General features: G+C 41.4%; 1 protein-coding gene and 1 pseudogene across 4 annotated transcripts in view; one reads left to right on the top strand and one right to left on the bottom strand.

The window, feature by feature from the left end:
- The window catches only part of WASHC2C (WASH complex subunit 2C), a 67,554-nt gene that overhangs the window by 16,080 nt on the left and 32,410 nt on the right, over positions 1-19,064 (top strand). For 3 of the 4 annotated variants that reach the window (XM_023761293.1, XM_023761294.1, XM_023761292.1), the window contains exons 6-14: positions 111-172; positions 1,681-1,728; positions 6,876-6,986; positions 7,752-7,833; positions 8,441-8,509; positions 14,890-15,008; positions 15,722-15,779; positions 16,762-16,821; positions 17,205-17,381. In XM_023761293.1, the coding sequence (XP_023617061.1) occupies positions 111-172; positions 1,681-1,728; positions 6,876-6,986; positions 7,752-7,833; positions 8,441-8,509; positions 14,890-15,008; positions 15,722-15,779; positions 16,762-16,821; positions 17,205-17,381 (786 nt within the window). Of the gene's footprint in view, positions 1-110; positions 173-1,680; positions 1,729-6,875; positions 6,987-7,247; positions 7,313-7,751; positions 7,834-8,440; positions 8,510-14,889; positions 15,009-15,721; positions 15,780-16,761; positions 16,822-17,204; positions 17,382-19,064 lie in introns of those variants that run through there. The other variant, XM_023761295.1, reaches the window with a different exon arrangement.
- On the bottom strand, positions 6,010-6,666 carry LOC102424950 (annotated as a pseudogene).

Raw genomic sequence — 19,064 nt, 5'->3', positions numbered from 1 at the left:
TTTTATAAGCATTTCTGTGATGCTGCTATATGGTGGTTTGTGATTTTGAGAAGAAACTAAGCACATTTTCTTAAGAATATTTGTGATAACCTTATCTTTCTTCTAAACAGAAGGTTCAGTAGGCAGCAATCGTGGCAGCATTGTGGACAGCGAAGAAGAGAATGAAGAAGAGGTAAGGACTGTTCAGTGTGTCCAGGTCATGATTGGCAGGAGACTTAGGGTGTGTTTAGCAGGCTAAGTAAATAACATGTTTGTGAATTAGCAGTATGTCTTCATAAACCTTTCAAGGGTGAGAGAAGCCATATTGTGAAGTTTTTTCCTTGGGATTGGATTTCATTTATGTCTTGTGAACAAAAACAAGGAAAACTGCTTTAATCCCTTTTACCATTTCTCTCCCTTCACCTCCCCACCAAATCCTCTTTATACTAATAATAGAGGCCCAGTGCACGAAATTCGTGCACTCGGGGGGTGGGGGTGCGGTCCCTCAGCTCGGCCCTCGCCCTTTCGCAGTCCAGGAGCCCTTGGGGGCAGTCGGACATCCTTATTACTGCTGCAGAGCGGGAAAGGCTCCCACCACTGCCGCTGCGATTGCCAGCCATGAGCCCAGCTCAGGGCTTCTGGCTGAGTGGCACTCCCCCTGTGGGAGCACACTGACCACCAGGGGAAGCTCCTGCATTGGGTGTCTGCCCCCTAGTGGTCAGTGTGCATCATAGCGACCGTTCATTCTGTCATTTGCTCGATTTGCATATTAGCCTTTTATTATATAGGAAATTTTGAAAGGGCAGCTTAGATATTTTGGTGGGATCTCTTTCTGACATACAGTCTTTGAGTAAGTTTTATCTTTGAATAATTTTAGGAAAAATGTACACTGTTGAAACCTTTATTATAAAACCTTCTAGACCAGAGTAATGCTTAGAGTTAGCTGTGTTGTTGCCACTAGCATCTTCATATCCAGAGTGTAACCTGACTCTGCTCTAGTACCTCAGGGTCTGTGGATCTTGACCACTGTTGTATCTGGCTTTGTTCCTTTAGACAGAATATCCGTTATTGCAAAGGTTAGAGATGTTTGAGCGTAAATTTCTAAAAGGAGACGGCATTGTATGCATATACTTGTCTCCTCTCTTTTCTCTCATCCTCTTCCCCTGCCCTCCTTCAGCCAGCCCTTCAAACAAAACACCTAACAATGGGAAATGATCTTTTCTTAAATAACCTCGCCATAACTGATGGCCAGGAGCTGAATCCTTTGCTTTTAGCCATCAATACAAGCCTTTACTTAATTGCTGGTGGCAAACACTGATGTTTTCTTCTTGGGCCTGATGAAGTAGTTATCCTATTTAGAAGGGAATCTAGAGAATGGAGTATAAAAAGTAAAGTAACACAAACCAATTTTGGATAATTTAGTTAATTAAATATGCAACTCTTACTTTAAATCCAGTGGATAGTGCAGATGGACATGAACAAATTGTTAGAGATGTTTTAATTAACCACAAAAAATTACATGTTGCCTGGAACAGCCCTACGCGATATTGTCAGCTATCCACCTCATGTAAACCTTGATGCTCAGGTGACCAGTATCAGTAGAGACTGAGTGTTGAGGAGCCCCAAAGACTTAGACCCGAAATTACTTCTGTGCTTCTAAGTAAAACCTCTATTAACAACAAAGCCTTTTTCCCCCTAAAGGAGTCAGAGGAAGATTTTGCCAATCATAGTGACAATGATCCAACCCAGGTAAGGCTCATATATTAAAGTGATTTTACTTTTAGAAGTTAATTGAAGCATACTAACTAGGTACTAAAATTACTTTTGAATGACTTATGAGAAAATAAGGATTTATTCATATTTACAACTAATTTTCCTTCAATAATTTCATGTTTTTAGGCTACTTCCATACATATGTATGCATATTTATATAATTTTACTTTATAGTTTTATCTTAATTTTTCTCAGAAAAAAAAGAAGCAAAAAACAAAATTGGGAAGCAGAACCTCTAAAAGATAGCCCGTTACCCAAACTGAATCCCTCTCTCCATTTTAAAATGTGAGACAGTATAGCAGTAACAATAAGGCTCAAAAGAATCTTCTAATCTTACTGTGTTAATATCATTGTCTTAATTTTTTATATCCTGCCCTAGCCGGTTTGGCTCAGTGGATAGAGTGTCGGCCTGCAGACTGAAGGGTCCTGGGTTCAATTCAGGTCAAGGGCACGTATCTCAGTTGCAGGCTGCTCCCTGGCCTGGGCCCTGGTAGGGCTTCTGCAGGAAGCAACCAATCGATGTGTTTCTCTCACATTGATGTTTCTCTCTGTTTTCCCCTCTCTCTTCCACTCTCTCTAAAAATCAATGGAAAAATATCCTCGGGTGAGGATTAAAAAAAGAAAAAGAAAAAAAAATTTTTTTTTGTATCCTACTAAGGATGTATTCTTTTTGTCATATATACATAATTTATTTTCTGCTACTTTATATTAATAATAAGTTTTTCCTTGTACTTGTCACTTTAAATAGTCTTTGTAATTTGCTTTGTAAACTTCTATATACAGAAGTTGGCAAAACTAGGTTTATAGTTGTTTGTATGGGAAAAGACATGCAGGTTATGATTATTATAAGAGCTTTATTAACTACGAGAGGCCCAGTGCACAAATTTGTGCACGGGTGGGGTCCCTTAGCCTGGCCAGCGATCAGGGCCAATCAGCCGCTAGTCAGGGCTGGGGGGTGAGGGGCCCTGCGGGAGGTTGGCCCGCCGGGGGGAGGGACCGGAGGAGGTTGGCTGTGGGAGTGCACTAACCACCAGGGGGCAGCTCCTGCATTGAGCATCTGCCCCCTGGTGGTCAGCGTGCATCATAGCTACTGGCCGGTTGTCCGGTCATAAAGGTCGCTTAGGCTTTTATATATATAGATGTGTTTCATGTACTCAAAACTGTCAACCTATTTTTGCCCACCCCTGTATATGTGTGTGTAAATTTTTTAATCTACACCTGAGGACATGCTTAGAGAGAGGAGAGAGAGAGAGAGAGAGAGACAGACAGACAGAGAGAGAGAGAGAGAGAGAGAGAGAGAGAAGCACCCATTAAGAGAGAAACATGGATTGGTTGAATTCCATACCCAGGTATGTGCCCTGACTTGGAATCAAACCAGTAGTCTTGTGGTGCACAGGATGGCACTCAGCCAGCTGAACCACTCAGGCCAGGCTAAACTTCTGTTGTTCTTTTAAAATATATTTTTATTATTGATTTCAGAGAGGAAGAAAGAGGGAGAGAGAGATAGAAACATCAATGATTTAGAGAGACTCATTGATCGGCTGCCTCCTTCATGCCCCACACTGGTGATTGAGCCCACAACCTGGGCATGTGCCCTGACCGGGAATTGAACCGTGGTTCATAGGTAGATGCTCAACCACTGAGCCATGTCAGTCAGGCTAAACTATATTTTTAAGCACACTAATATATGATGCTGTCATAGTCTCTAAATGTATATGGAAAATGGCTTGTTTTTAGGATTTTTTTTTTGAGATAATGATGTATTCAGTATTTTCATACAGAAAGCTCCTTTGCTTATGTGAATTGCTTTCTTAGGCATAAGGTTGTGTAGAGTTATACTAAAGACTCTCGATATTTACAATTGGATGGACATTCCAAGTTACAGATCCTGCATAATGATTTTCCTACAATCTCCTCAGCACAGGGGTTACGAGTTCTGCTACTATGATATATGTACGCTGGTATAGAGAGATTGTCCCAATTTGCATTTGTTTCCTAATTGGGAAATATATATTTTTTGTTAATCCTCACCCGGGGATATTTTTCCATTGATTTTTTAGGGAGAGAGAAAGACAGAGAGAAACATCAATGTGAGAGAAACACATCGATTGGTTGCCTCCTGCATGAGCCCTGACCAGGGCCTGGGCCGGGGAGAAGCCTGCAACTGAAGTATGTGCCCTTGATGGGAATCGAACCTGGTACCCTTTTGTCCGCAGGCCGACTCTCTAGCCACTGAGCCAAACCGGCTAAGGCTCATTGATTTTTAGAGAGAGTGGAAGGATGTAGGGAAGGGGGAAGAGAGGGAGGGAGGGAGGGAGGGAAGGAGGGAGGGAGGGAGGGAGGGAGGGAGGGAGGAAGGAAGGAAGGAAGGAAGGAAGGAAGGAAGGAAGGAAGGAAGGAAGAAAAAAGAGAGAGAGAGAGAAAGAAAGAAGTTGATTGGTTGCCTCCTGCCTGCTCCCCGACAAGGGGGGGCCGGGAATTGAACCTGTATTGTAACCCATGTACATGCTATGGATTAGGAATTGAACCGGGCTGATGCTCTAACCTTTGACCATCACTGGCCAGGGTGGGAAATATTTGTTTATAAAAATTTTCAGCTGTCAATTGAAGGATTTAGTACTTATTGGTTGGTACTTGTATTTTCCCAGTTGTATGTGGCTAATCTCTATAGTTTTAATAACTCAAATTTTTTTCTGTGGAATTTGCCATTAAGATCTGTAAATTCAGACAGTTTTTCAAACAATACAATATAGTGATTAAAAGCATTGGCTTACCATTTGTTTGTATTGTTAAAGATGGACTATTTTTGTGTGCCACAGTTAACCTCAGAATTCTAAAGATTTTTAGCATGGTGCCTGGCATTTTTTAAATTTTTTTATTTTTATTTTTTAGTAACTAGATTACTGTTTTTTATTCACCAAATGCTTGCAGATGCAAAGTAGAAAGAATATATAATTAATTTGAACTAATTTAAACTTTAGACATTCTTTAAAACAATTATACCAGTGGCTGCTTTTTAAAAAAATATATATTTTTTATTGGTTTCAGAGAGGAAGGGAGAGGGAGAGAGAGATAGAAACATCAATAATGAGAGAGACATTGATCAGCTGCCTCCTGCACATCTTACAAACCTGCAACCTGGGTATGTGCCCTGACCGGGAATCGAACCATGACCTCCTGGTTCATAGGTCTATGCTCAACTGCTGAGCCACACTGGTCGGTCACCAGTGGCTGCTTTTATAAAATTTAGAGCTTCACAGATAAAGCTTAGTTTGAGCCCTCCAGTCTTCATCCTCTCACATCTTCAGAGGTAACTGGTGTTATGATCTGGCAGTGTATATATTCAAGTGTTTTTCTTTGTTTTTACAAGTATACCTGTGCCCGTGCAGATGGCGTAGGGGTGAGGGGGGTGCAGAGTATCATACTGAGTTTATCATTCAGAGTTTTTTCACTTGATTCCTTGGATAGCTCTTCAATTGTTACAAATTATCCTTTTAGTAATCCTTTTTTTTAAATCTGTGACTTTGTTTTTAATTATCTTAAGCCTTATGATGACATGATTTATCATTTTGTGTTGATGATCTATTCTCTACTTTAATCCTAGTGAGCTGGCAAAAAGCACCATTACCAATCACACACATCTATTGTCAGTGAATAGCTATTCAAGACAATCCTGAGGGGGGTGAGGGGGGACAATGGGGGGTTACGGACACATATGTAATACCTTAACCAATAAAGAAAAAAAAAAGACAATCCTGAATTATAACTTAGTCTGACTTAAAGAATTCACAAAGTTTGCTACTATACCTTGTCACGCTGAATTTTAAAAGCATCTGGCCTTAAAGGTTATCTATGAAACATAGAAGTGTTAAATACTCTTTATTTGTTATTATACGTAAACCACACTAAAATGCCTTTCATTCAGTAAAAGGCAACGGTTTAGATAAAGGGAATTTTATTAAATTGGCATAGTTGGGACCAAAGAGAGAAAATGATCACTGCCAGCTTACCTGCCGCCCTTCCTTTTAACAGGCCGAGGAACACAACCTGAAACACCAGCTAGTCTTGCAGGTCTCAGAGACAGTGAAGGGCTTTCCTCAGAATGTAAACATATTCACACAGCCAGTCATAGAAATCTAAATGTAAGCCAGTCTCCTGTAGGTTCTGAGATGGCACTCACCACCTCTGTGAAAAGTTGAACACTAGGAATCAAGTCCAATCATATTTTTAGAAGGAAGGACAACGACAGGGTTTGCTGGACCGAAATTACCACCAAAGCTCAAAAAGCTGGCCATATTCATTTAACCACAAGCCAATCTCATTTAAATCAGGACTGCCCAGAAGAAATGCTCTATCAGCCATTCATGCTCTGAATTCTGATGTAGGAAGGCAATTTAAATATGGTACACATAAAAAAAGTCATGAGACCTTGTCACAAACAAGGCCGTGGCCAGCTATTACTCATGAGTAGCTTTTTTGAGATAAGCTATCAAGTCTGTCCTTTCTGCACTCTTCTCAAGGCCAGCGAAGAGCATTTTTGTTCCAGGGATGTACTTCTTGGGATTCTCCAAATGCTCCATCAGTGTAGCCTCTCCCCAGGTGATACCTTTGTTCTTGTTGGCATCCGTGTAAGAAAATCCAGGGGCCTGACCTGTCTTTCGCCCAAAGAGACCATGGAGATTTGGCCCAGTCCTGTGCTTGCCTTCCTTCTCCACAGTATGGCACTGGCACACTTCTGAACCAAAATCTTCTTGCCCTTCTCAACATCACCTATTTTAAAATCGCTCGTTAGTCGCGCGCGACACAGAAATTCCCACTCGCAAGCCAGATGTCCGGCTCTCTAACTCCTTTACTATTCTTACTGAGTATTAGTATTCTTATTAAGATGGGATGATACTGATTTAGTTTAATCATTTCTCTAGTGATGGATATTTTTAATATCTCATGTTACTATTCTTGTGCTAAAAATAAATGTGTATTATTTGTTCTAGCACATGTACTGCTTCATAATTTTTGCTGCATTTAATGAACTTACACTTTTGCCAAAAAGCTAAGTAGCAGTATCTCTTTTTCAGCTCGGTGACCTTATCTAACAATTCTAATCTGGTGGTTTATACTCTTAGCACACTGCACAAATGAGTGATGAAGAAGAGGATGATGATGGCTGTGACATCTTCGCTGACTCTGAGAAGGAGGAGGAAGATATTGAGGACATTGAAGAGAATCCTAGACCTGTAAGAAAATAGCCTCATTCCTTGTATTGTGTTTATATTTGTAACCATCTTATTTTACATCATATTTGTATTTTCAATTACACTTTTAAAAATAATGGTTGAACATCTCAGGTTACCTAGCCAGTATCACTTTCTGTTTCAAATGTTACAGTTTTACAAGTCAGATCATTTAAAATATATTCATTTCCAGAGTTTTAAGACCCTAATACTTCCTCTCCCCCCCCCACCCCAAAGACTTCATGATAGTTTTCTTATACCTAGCTCTTTGAAGTATAAAAAAATAAAGAAATATGGAGCACTTCTCTTCGAAGGAACACCCATCTCAGGTGATCTGTATAGGGTGCATATGTTTATTTTTCTTTATTTTATTATTATTATTGTTTAATCTTTATTGTTGAAAGTATTACATATGTCTCCCTCTTCCCCTCATTGACCCCCTCCAGCCCGTTGCTGCCCCCCGCCCTAGGCCTTCACCACCTTATCATTTTTCTTTTTTTCCCCCTTTATATTGAATTTATTGGGGTGACCTTGGTTAACAAAATTACTCAGCTTTCAGGTGCACAATTCCACAACATACTATCTGTGCACTGTATTGTGTGTTCATCACCTAGAGTACATCTGTTTAAATTCAATTAGTTAAACGTTGTTTTCTCATCATTTCAATTTCTTTGCCATTATTTAGAAAATTTGGTTAAATATTCAAAAGTAAACTGTACTACTTTGTATGTTACAAAAAGTGATTCTTTCGGTCTCTTCTGCCTGTAGAAAAGACCCACGTCCTTTGCTGATGAGCTTGCTGCTCGGATCAAAGTGGGTGCCACCAGCCAGATGGAAGAGGAACAAAGAGGTACTCCTCCTTCCCACCTTGAGATGAGTTAACACGGTGGTGGTGGGAAGAACAGAAACTTCTCTGAGGGCAGAGTTTTCTGTTTAGGTTTACTAAAGCACAAGAGACTTACATTGTACTTCTTATTCTGTTTTTGGTTATACTCTTTGATAACTAAACACAGTGGGCCCCCACCCCAAGTGCACAATATGTATTTATATAACATTGTATATGCAATTTCAGGGGATCAATGGATACCTCAGAGAAGCATGGGCCCCAGATTAAGAATCCCTGGCTCAATATTTACTCCACTATCTTGACCAAATGAAACTGCACTGTACAGTGTATTCTAATGATTTAACAGGGTGGGAATATGTCAGGACAGTTCTTTCAGCAGGTGCAGACCAGTTATGCATGTGACCCTAATATGTAAGTTGAGGCTTTTTGCTTAAAAAGAGGCACCTTTTTCAGGCACTGCCCGAAGTGGTCAGGTGGAGCTGAAGTTTAAAGTTGAATGGCTTGCTCTGAGCTTAGGAGTCATGAGGATGGCAGATACATGTGTACAAAATCAATAGATAGGTACTAAGCATAGACAGAGTATGGTTAAAACTGTGACATATTCTTCAAGCCTTATCTACAGAAGCGAAACCTCAGAAGACACTGAAAGAGAAGAAGGAAAGAAGAACTCCCTCAGATGGTAGGCCTTTCTCTCAATTCATTTCTTTTAACAAAGTGCCTCCAGGGTCCTCTTTATTTTATTTTTTTGAATTAAATTTATTGTGGTGAAATTGGTTAATAAGATTATACAGGCCTCAAGTGTACAATCTTAGGATGCATCATCTGTATATTGCGTTGTATGTTTACCACCCAAAGTCACATCTCCGTCACCATATTTTTGATCCCCTTTACCTTCCCTATCCCCAACCCCTTCCCTGTGGTAGCCACCATACTGTTGTCTATCTATGAGTTTTTGTTGTTTTTTTGTTTGTTTATTTGTTGCTTTTAGTTTTATATCCTACATATGAGTGAAATCATATGGTTCTTAACTTTTCTGTGACTTACTTTGCTTAGCATGATATTCTCAAGATCCATCCATGTTGTTGCAAATGGCAATATTTCATCTTTTCTTATGGCTGAGTGGTATATATGTAACACATCCAGTCATCTGTTGAAGAACACTTCAGTTGTTTCCATGTCTTGGCCACCATGAATAATGCTGCAATGGACATAGGGGTGCATGTATCTTTATCAATAAACTAGAGGCTCGGTGCACGAATTTGTGCGCTCATGGGGTCCGGCTGGCAGGAGGGTGGGGCCACAGGCAATTAGCAGGCCGGCCCTGCCCCCTGGTTGAACTCCCAGTCGAAGGGACAATTTGCATATTAGCTTTTTATTATATAGGGTAGGATGTTTTCGAGTATTTCTGGTAGATAGCCAGAAGAGGGGTTGCTGGGTCATGTGGTAACACTATTCTTAATTTTTTGAGGAGCTTCCACATTGTTTTTCAGAGTGGCTGTGGCACTTTGCATTCCCATCAGCACTGAACGAGTGTTCCTTTTTCTCCACAACCTCTCCAATACTTGCTGTTACTTGTCTTGTTGATAATAGCCATTTTACCAGGTGTGAAATAGTATCTCATTATAGTGTTTTTTTAAATCCTCACCTGAGGATATTTTTTTTTCATTGATTTTTTTGAGAGAGTGAAAGGGAGGGAGGTAGAGGAAAGAAAGAGAGAGAGAGAAAGAGAGAGAGACAGTGATGTGAGAGAGACATTGACTGGTTGTCTCCCGCACGTGCCCCAACCAGGACTGGGTATTGAACCTGCAACCAAGGTACATGCCGTTGACTGTGATTTGAACCTGAGACCCTTTGGTCTGCAGGCCAACACTCTAACCACTGAGCAAAACTAGCCAGGGCTTTTGTAATTTTGATATGCATTTCCCTAATAGCTAAAGAGGTTGAACATTTTTTCATTAATCTGTTGGCTATCCTCTGCCTATTTTTTAATTGGCTTGTCTGTTTGGTGTTGAATTTTATGAGTTCTTTATATACGGGGATGGGAAAAAGTAGTTTTGTAGCTGTTCGTATAGAATATAATACAGTAATTAATAAATGATACAAGAATAAATTGCATACTCACAACTGTAAACCTAATTTTGCCTATGCCTGTATTTTGGATATTGACTTCTTGTCAGAGCTGTTGGTTGCAAATAACTTCTCCCATTTGGTTGTCTTTTTGTTTTGTTAACAATTTCCTTTGCTGTATAGAAGCTTTTTGCCTTTATTTCCATTGCCTTTGGGGTCAAATTTATAAAATCTTCTCTATGACCAAGGAACATAAGTTTAGTACCTATGTTTTCTTTTATATAATTTACTAGAGGCCTGGTGCACGAATTCGTGCATGGGTGGAGTCCCTCGGGGTGGCTTGTGGAGATTGGGTCCCACCTCGCGCCCCCAGCCTTGCAGCCCCGCAGCCCCGCAGCCCCGCCTGGCACGCTGCCTTTGCCTGGTGCTGCCCCTCACTGCCCCAGCATCCCATCTGCGGGCGATCGATCAGGGCTGGGCCTCCCGCCCGGCTCCTCAGTGCCTGGGACCAGGCGGCAGGCCCCACTCCCCATCACTGCTGCTGGTTGCAGTCTGCGGGGTGATCAGCAGAGTGATAGGGCCCCCTGCTCGCACCGCCTTGACCTGTCCTGCCCGCTCACCTGCTCCCACCATCCTGCTGCGGTCCTGTTCCCATCAGGGCCGCAGTGCCTCCATTGCCACCCCGCTGCCAGCGCCGCATCACCTAAGCCTGCCATGTGTTCTGCACTGCCCTCTGGTGGTCAGCACATGTCATAGCAAGTGATCGAACTCTCAGTTGAACCTTGTATTAGGCTTTTATTATGTAGGGTTATTTCAGGTCTTCTATATAGGTCTTTGATCTATTTTGAGTTAATTCTTGTGTATGGTGATAAATAGTAGTATAGTGTTATTTTTTTGTATGTGGCTTTGCAGTTTTCCCAGAACCATTTATTGAAGGGTCTTTTTTTTTTTTTTTTTTTATTCAGAGAGGAAGGGAGAGGGAGAAAGAGATAGAAACAGCAATGATCAGAGAGAATCATTGATTGGCTGGTTTCTGCACACCCCCTATTGGGGATGGAGCTGCAACCCAGGGCATGTGCCCTGTCCGGAAATAAAACCTTGACCTCCTGGTTTGTAGGTCGACGCTCAACCACTGAGCCACATGGGCCGGGCAAGTCTTTTTTTCATTTCATGTTTTTGGCTCCTTTGATGAAAATTATTTGTCCATATACATATGGTTTTATTTATGGACTCTCAGTTGTGTTCCATTGGTCACTGTATCTCTTTTTCTGCCAGTACCATGCTGTTTGGATTATTGTAGCTCTGTAGTATAATTTGAAGTCAGGTAGTGTGATACTTCCCTCTTTGTTTATTTTTCTCAGGATTGCTTTGGCCATTCGGGATCTTTTGTGGTTCTATACAAATCTGATGATTCTCTTTTGTTCTATTTCTTTATAAAATCATATTGGGATTTTTTTAAAAAAAATGGTTTTGTTGATTTCAGAGAGAGAGAAATATCAATGAGAGAGAAACATCTATCTGTTGCCTCCTGCACACCCCTTACTGGGGATTGAGCCTGCAACCCGAGTATGTAATCTGACTGGGAATTGAGCTTCCATCTCCTGGTGCATGGGGCAATGCTCAACCAACTGAGCCACACTGGCTGGACCACATTGGGATTTTGGTGGCGGTTGCATTAAATCTGTGTATTGCTTTGGGTAATATGGCCATATTAACTGTTGATTCTTCTAATCCATAAACATGGAATATCTTTCCATTTCAATTATTGTGTCAGTCTCTTTTAGTAATGCTTTATAGTTTCAATATATAGGTTCTTCACATCCTTCATTAAGTTTATTCCTAGGTGTTCTTTTTGTTGCAGTTGCAAAAGGAATTTTTTCCCATTTTTTTTAATGAAGTTTCATTGTTATTATATAGGAAAGTAGTGGATATATATTTTTTAATCCTCACCTGAGGATATACAGGGTATCTCCAAAATGTCTATACATACTTTAGCAGCTGATACCTCAATTTTGAAAATGAAATAATTATTCAAGTGTGTATGTTTATTTTTGGGGCCACCCTATATTTTTCATTGATTCTAGAGAGAGAGGAAGGGGGTAGGAGATATACAGAGAGAAACATTGATGTGAGAGAGAAAAATCATGCATCTGTTGCCTCCTATATGTGCCCTGACCAGGGATTGAACCCACAACCTGGGTATGTGCCCTGACCGGAAATCAAACCTGAGACCTTCTGGTGCATGGGGTGACGCTCCATCCAACTGAGCCACACCAGGCAGGACTATAGTACCTCTTCTAAAAAAGCATTGTAACATCCTGCTTCTGTTTGCCTGTTGGTGATCTTACTCGAGTTTTGTGACCTTTTGTTCTGTGTTTCAGGGAAAATAACTCCTTGAGTATTTCCTGTAATGGAGGTCTTCTGGCGGTAAATTTCCTCAGCTCCTATATGTCTGGAAAAGCCTTTATTTCTCCTTCATATCTAAAGGCTAACTTTGCTGGATATATTATTGTTGGCTGTTTCTCTCAGTAGTTTGACTATTTGATTCTACTCTGTCCTAACTTGTAGGGTTTCCGCTGAAAATCTGATAATAATGTAATGGGATTTTCTTTATAGGTTACTGTCTTCTTTTTTGTGGCTGCCTTGAGAATTCTTTCTTTGCTATTAATTTTGACAGTTGTAATACAGTGTGTCTTGGAGAAGGCCTTTTTGGATTGAAGTAATTAGGTTTTCTCATTGCTTCTTGGATTCGTGGATCTGGTTCTTTTCATAGGTTTGGGAAGTTCTCATCAACTATTTGTTTGAATAGGCTCTCTGTTCTCTTTTTTTCTTTTTCTGGTATGCCTGTTATTCCGGTATTGCTTTTTCTGATGGAGTCAGAGAGTTCTTGGAGAGTTCTCTCTCTCTTTTTTTTTTATGCTCAAGTCTCTCTTCTTCTCTCTGTGTCATTTCTAGATTTCTATCTTTGATATCACTAATTCTTTCCTTCATCTGGTCAGCTCTATTTTCCTAAGCTCACTAGTTCATTCTTTATCTCTCTTATTGAGTTCATCACCTCCAGAATTTGTATTTGGTTCTTTTTGAAAGTTGCGGTCTCTTTTGCAAAGTACTTGTTTTGTTTATTGATCCCATTTCTGAGTTGGTTAAACTGCCTGTCTGTGTTTTCCTGTAACTCGCTTAATTATTTTACAACTGCAATCTTGAACTCTCTGTCATTTGAATCACATATCTCCATGTCTTTAAGCTTATTTTCTGGGGATTTTTTCATTTTCTTTCTGAGCTGCCTCATGACCTTGGTTACTCATGGTATTTGATGGATTTCTTTGCTGCCTGGGCGTTGATGTATGGGTGGCACTTCTCCAGTACACTGATAAGAAGCCTTCCTGTTCTCTAGTAGGTGACCTTGAAGCACAAGTTATTTAGTTCTCTTGCACTACTCTTGCTTTTCAGATCTCTGTGGAGTGGCGGAAAATATCCTGTGTTTCCTGGGGAGGTGGGTGTCATCTGTGTTCAGGTCCCCTGAGTCTCAGGGACCAATCCCATGAAGGAATGTGGTGGGTGGTGGGGTTCCAAATCCCAGTGCTATTCCCTGTCCCCAGATGCTGCCAGTAATGCAGCTGTGATGGGTGGGGTTAGGGTGAGCTGGGGAAGCTGGCTGCTGCCTTTGTTGCTTTGCTGTCCTGTAATGGTGACTGGCAGACCTCAGCAGCCTCTCTGTGTATCTGCACCTGACACTGGGGTGAGTGCAGAGTGCACCTGTTGCTAAGGGGAAACATATTTCTGTAGTACCAAGTTCTCTGGTTTGCAGACAGTGTGCTCTGCAACCAGACACTCACTTCTATAGCTTCTTCTGGGGCCTTCTGCCAGCTCCCGGAGGAAAAGGGGAGGCAGCCAGGCTCCATGGCTTGGTTTCTCTGTCTTAAATGCCGATTGCCAGACAACCATGACTGCACCTCTGTGCTTCATTCCTGCCAGGCCACTGTGTTCAGCTGCAGCTCCTCCAGACGACTCCTGCAGGAATGCTCACTATCTCTCCGCTCCTGGCTGAAGGGAGTGCCAATGGCAACCTGATTCTTTTCCTCTTTTTGGGCTGAGTCCTGCAGAGACCTCAGGGCTGCGAGCTCTGGGTTGTGTCTTTGGCATCATCTTAGCTCTTCTCTTTTCCCACCTTCTTGATTTGCTCCCATTTGCCCACCTTTAGAAGTTTTAATGCATGATCTCTCAGATGTATTTGTGCGTTGAACAAAGAATCCTTTGTTGAATTATGGCTTGTCAAGTTGTTGAAACTTTAAGGGAAGAGATTAAGGAGACCTCTCATGCTGCCATTTTTCTAGCATCACCCAATTCTGTTTTTTTAGGTGTCTCTTAACTCAGGAATGTCACATAATTCATGAAGTGCACTTTAAGTGCTTAACAAATGTGGTCTGTCCATTTGTTTTTTTAGAGCATTTAAAAGCATGCTTTTGCAGGAGAGATAGATGGGGAGGAAAAATGCTGTGAAGATTTGATTTACTTATTTTACTAGAATTTGTAGCTGTCTTTCTGGAATTCTCTAGAAGTATAAAAACTAGGGAACTCTAGCATTTTTTAAACAATATATGAGGCTCTTTCATATTAAATAGTAATGTGTTGGTGTTTAGTCTGCCCCTTCCCTCAAATTCTTAGTAGGATGGGTCTTGAATGGCAATGGAATGATACACTTGCTTCAAAAGAAGTAAATGTAGATGAAGGGGATCAAGTACAGAACTTACCTGCTCCAGAGGTTTACAGACTTGAGGTGGGAACCGAGAGAGCCTTGTAAGAGATTTAGTGGACTGTTTAATGAGTTTTTGTTTGAAATTTCTCAGACTGCTGACATTCAAATAACCCTTGTTACATATGGTTAGGTAAACTTCATGCCACTTTCAGAGAAGTTGTAAAGGCTGACCTCTGGAATTTGAGTTCCAACCCCAGCTTAAACTCTCCCTGCAAAACCTTCTTTCTGTTTGCTAGATGAAGAAGATAACTTGTTCACACCCCCCAAGCTGACCGATGAGGACTTCTCGCCATTTGGCTCCAGAGGTGGTCTGTTCAGTGGAGGGAAGGGGCTTTTTGATGATGAGGATGAGGAGGTGAGTCATTGCTAACCTGAAGCCCTCCATAGCTGTGTTGTGGAAGAAATACACTTGGTTCCTTGAGGGGGAAAAGATGGCTTCTTAGTTGGAAGTTGCTTCTGCTTTTATATTTGGGGAGATTTTGGACTAAGAACCACAAGAGAGAGGTTGTAATATCCTGGTGCCCTTTGTTAGGTGGGGAGAGGATGGGAGAGTATTAATAGTGAACAATTTACTTGATTGGCAGTTGTTTCTTACTCTGTTCTTTTAAAATATTTTACTTAAATATTTTATTTTATTTATTAATATTTTTATTGACTTCAGAGAGGAAGGGAGAGGGAGGGATAGAAACATCAATGATGAGAGAGAATCATTGATTGGCTGCCTCCTGCACGCCCCCTACTGGAGATCGAGCCCGCAGCCTTGGCATGTGCCCTTGACCAGAATGGAACCCAGGACCCTTTAGTCCATGGGCCGATGCTCTATCCACTAAGCTAAACTGGCTAGGGCTTATCTCTCTATTCTTCTTCCACATTTGTAATTAATTCCTGGACAGACCTAACTTATTTAAGGGTCTGATTTTGCCATAGTCTTCACTTTGGAACTGATTTTCTGGCAAAACAGTATATATGTATCTTTAAACTTTACAAGGTAGTTTTCTTTAGAAAGCCTCAAATGCAGCTACCTTTGCCTCTGCTTTTTGAATTCTGTTGTATCCATATCACAACCAGAGTGACCTCTTCGTGGGAGCCCCTCGAAGCCAAGGAGCTGGAGCCGCTGCTAACGAAGGTGAGCTTGGACGGAGGTTCCTGTGCTTCTTTGTACAGATTCCAAAACGGCTCACTTCCCATTAGGAGGCGGGATCCCTGAGGTTGTTCCCAAACCTGCTGTTTTGTTAGGGAAGAAACTTGTGTTTGCCTTGGTCTAGTTGAAAGTAGTTTATTTGCACTAATTCTTGCCTGAGAAAAAACAAAGAGTACCAACTGTAAACCCACACCACAAGTTTACCTCTTAGAGTATTTTCCTGTTTGATTTTATGAATGTCTATCAGTATTGAGGATATTTTAATTTAATCAACTTAATTTAAAGAAACATTCCTAAAATTCTGCATGGAAATTGAGATCAGTAATTCCCCAGCTGAGTGTGATTATAATCTGGACTTTTTAAAAAGCACACAAAAAAATTTAAAATCTTACAAATGGTATTCCTTTAGATCTGTGGTAGTTCTTGGGGGTTGGGAATTAGTTATTTTAAGCAACTTGGTCTCCTCAGGCCACAAGTTGTTGGATTTGGGGCTTGCTACGATGCTGCCTTGATTGTCGTCGTTCCTGCTCTCCACTTTTTGGCATCGGTTGGTGACTTGCCTCTTTCCTTTGTTCCTGGTATTGTCTTCATTTTTTTCACAGATGTTTTCACTTTTTGCTTTTTTTCCTTGTTCATTCTCACAAACAGGAATGGGTAGAGGGGCACTGTGGAGGAGCCCCGCTTGCTTTGCCCCTGCCCCCACTGCTCTGCATTTCCTTGGCCTCTCCAGCCAACCCCGTCTGCCCAGTCACAGTGATTTTCCATGGCAGTCACCACTGAGAATGCATTAGTACAAGAAAGTAGTCGTCAGTAGAGAGGAATTTTAAAATGCCTCTTTTGGGAAAAGTTAGCTCTAATGGGCCTTTTATTAGCTATTTATCGTGTTGCATATATTTTAGGAAGGTGCATTTAACAAGAAAAGTTACTTTCTTTGTTGAAATGGTTATCTCATTCTTCCTCATTTTAGTGTCTTCATCCTCCAAACCCGGAAAGAAGATTCCAGCTGGAGCAGTTTCTGTATTTTTAGGTATCATTGTAGGGTTTGTTTTTTAGAAACTATATAAGAATTATTTTGTCATTTTTAAAATTGCCGTTTTCTGAGGGCAGGCTGGGGAGTAGGAGGAGCTTCGGAAGGCATGGAGCGGCTTACAGAAAGAGCTCAGTCACTGGGTTAGCTCCGATCCTCTTAGAAGTCAATGACCTTGGATCTTTTCATGTTTGAGTGACCAGGTTCTGCCTCATGGGACATCTGTTGCAGAAAAGGATCGAAGTTATTGGGTCCTGTTCCTGTATTTAGTGGGTGCACTGAAATGAAAAGGTCTTGGTGGTAGTAGTGGTGGTTTTTTCTATAAAGTCAGAAGGCTCACCCACACTGGCTCACAGCCGGCTTTCGTGTTTCTCTACCCACAGGGGACACTGATGTGTTGGGTGCAGCGTCTGCTCCGTCACTGAAGGAGCCCCAGAAGCCCCAGCAGCCCCAGCAGCCCGCTCCAGGGAAGCACTTGTACCTCCCATCCACGGGCCTCTTTGATGAGGACGACGACGATGACTTTTTTGCAGCGTCCTGTAGCAAACCCTCCAAGACAGGTGCTTGTTCCAGGCTGGTTTTGGATTTTGCCAGGAAAATAATATTGACCTAAAAAGGCATGAAGCTCCTCTAGTTCATAACTCTTATAGGATCAGAACCCGTCCCCAATATTCCTCTCATAGAGTTGTTTCATCTCTGCTTTTGTGGTTACAGTACCTTGGAAGTCTCTGTTTTATGAACCAATCTTTTCTGCTTTGAAAACTAATAGCTAGGAATTCTTCCTTAGAGTTCTAGTTCTCACCTTCGGAATCACACTTTCTCCAGCAGTCCTTAGTAAACTCCGAACAGAATGCCAGGCTAGCTGTTTATTTCCCAGCTTCTCTTTTGCTCCCAAAAGCCCAGGTAACCTTAACTTTTCCTTGTACGACAGGGTTTCCAGCCCCGTAGCCACTTCAGCTCTCTTTCTGTCTTCTCCCCTCAAATTTAAGCCACATGTTCATGAAATCACTCCTCTAAACCAGGTCTTTAACGTGCAGATGATCTCCTGAGTTCGTCGTCATCGTGCAGGTTCTGATTCAGGGTGGTAGGATGCGGTCTTCGATTCTGCATTTCTAACCAGCTCCCTGGTGCACAGAGATTGTTGGTCTGTGGGTTGCACTAGCTCCCTTTTCAGTGGGAGGTGTGGAAGGTAAGGGTAGAAGCAGAAAGTGAGAGAAATAATTCCTTTTTATTGTAGAAAGAGTGCAAACGGATGCATAATCCACTCAGATCTAGGCCACCTGAAATGGCAGTGAATGCAGGCAGTAGTTCCTCATAACATGGGCGATCTCTCACTGTAGTGCAAGCATGTCAAACTCAAGGCTAACTCAGGCCAAATAAACAAGGTTTAAGTTTATGTGGGCTGCAAGAAAACAAAAGCTTCAATTTTCATAGAAACATAGGTTTATTTCGATAGAGACATGCTGAAGACAAAGGGCTGAAATAAATGAATAATCGCTAACATAAAATAATAGAACATTTTAATAAAAGTTAATATTTTTTCTTGAACATTAACTTAGCAGACACTGAATAACTGCATAAATTAATAAGCGTAAATGCAAATAAACCTATTTTTCTTGTTCTCCGAAAGCGAATTACTTCCTGTTGAGCACACCAAACAAGTCAGTACAAGACTAATGACATGGCAATCAGCTGCTGCAATATTCGCTGCTAGTATTAGTGGAGAGAAATGGTGTGCCTGTGCGTAAGGCACCTAAGGGAAATGAATGCAACACAATTATAGTAATCAAGCTATTAGCAAACATTGTAGTTTGTTATTAATAACTAGAGGCCTAGTGCACAAAATTCGTGCATGGGTAGCGTCCCTAGCGGCTGTTGGCTATGGGCCGGGGCCTCCCTTCCCAGGCTGCCAGCTGGGGCCTTCCTTCGTTCTACGCCGGCCCCTGGTAGTCAGTGCACATCATAGTGAGCAATCGAACTTCTGAGGGGACACTTTGTATATTAGGCATATATATATATATATATATATATATATATATATATGAAATGTATAACAGGATATTGTAAAAATTAAGTTAGGAAATTTTTATCACAACGTTTCTTACATACCGTTATATTGGCTGGGCCGCAAAAATATTCGTTGTGAGCTGCGAGTTTGACACGCTTGCTGTAGTGGATGGATGTCATTGAGAACTGGTGTGGAATCACAAATGAGTTGATGCCCCTTTCTTGGTCAGCTGATG

Source organism: Myotis lucifugus, unplaced genomic scaffold, assembly GCF_000147115.1.
Source record: "Myotis lucifugus unplaced genomic scaffold, Myoluc2.0 scaffold_206, whole genome shotgun sequence".
In the NCBI taxonomy this organism is placed as follows: Eukaryota; Metazoa; Chordata; class Mammalia; order Chiroptera; family Vespertilionidae; genus Myotis; species Myotis lucifugus.
Note: the sequence above shows the minus strand (reverse complement) of the source record. Positions and strands in the feature narration are given on the sequence as shown.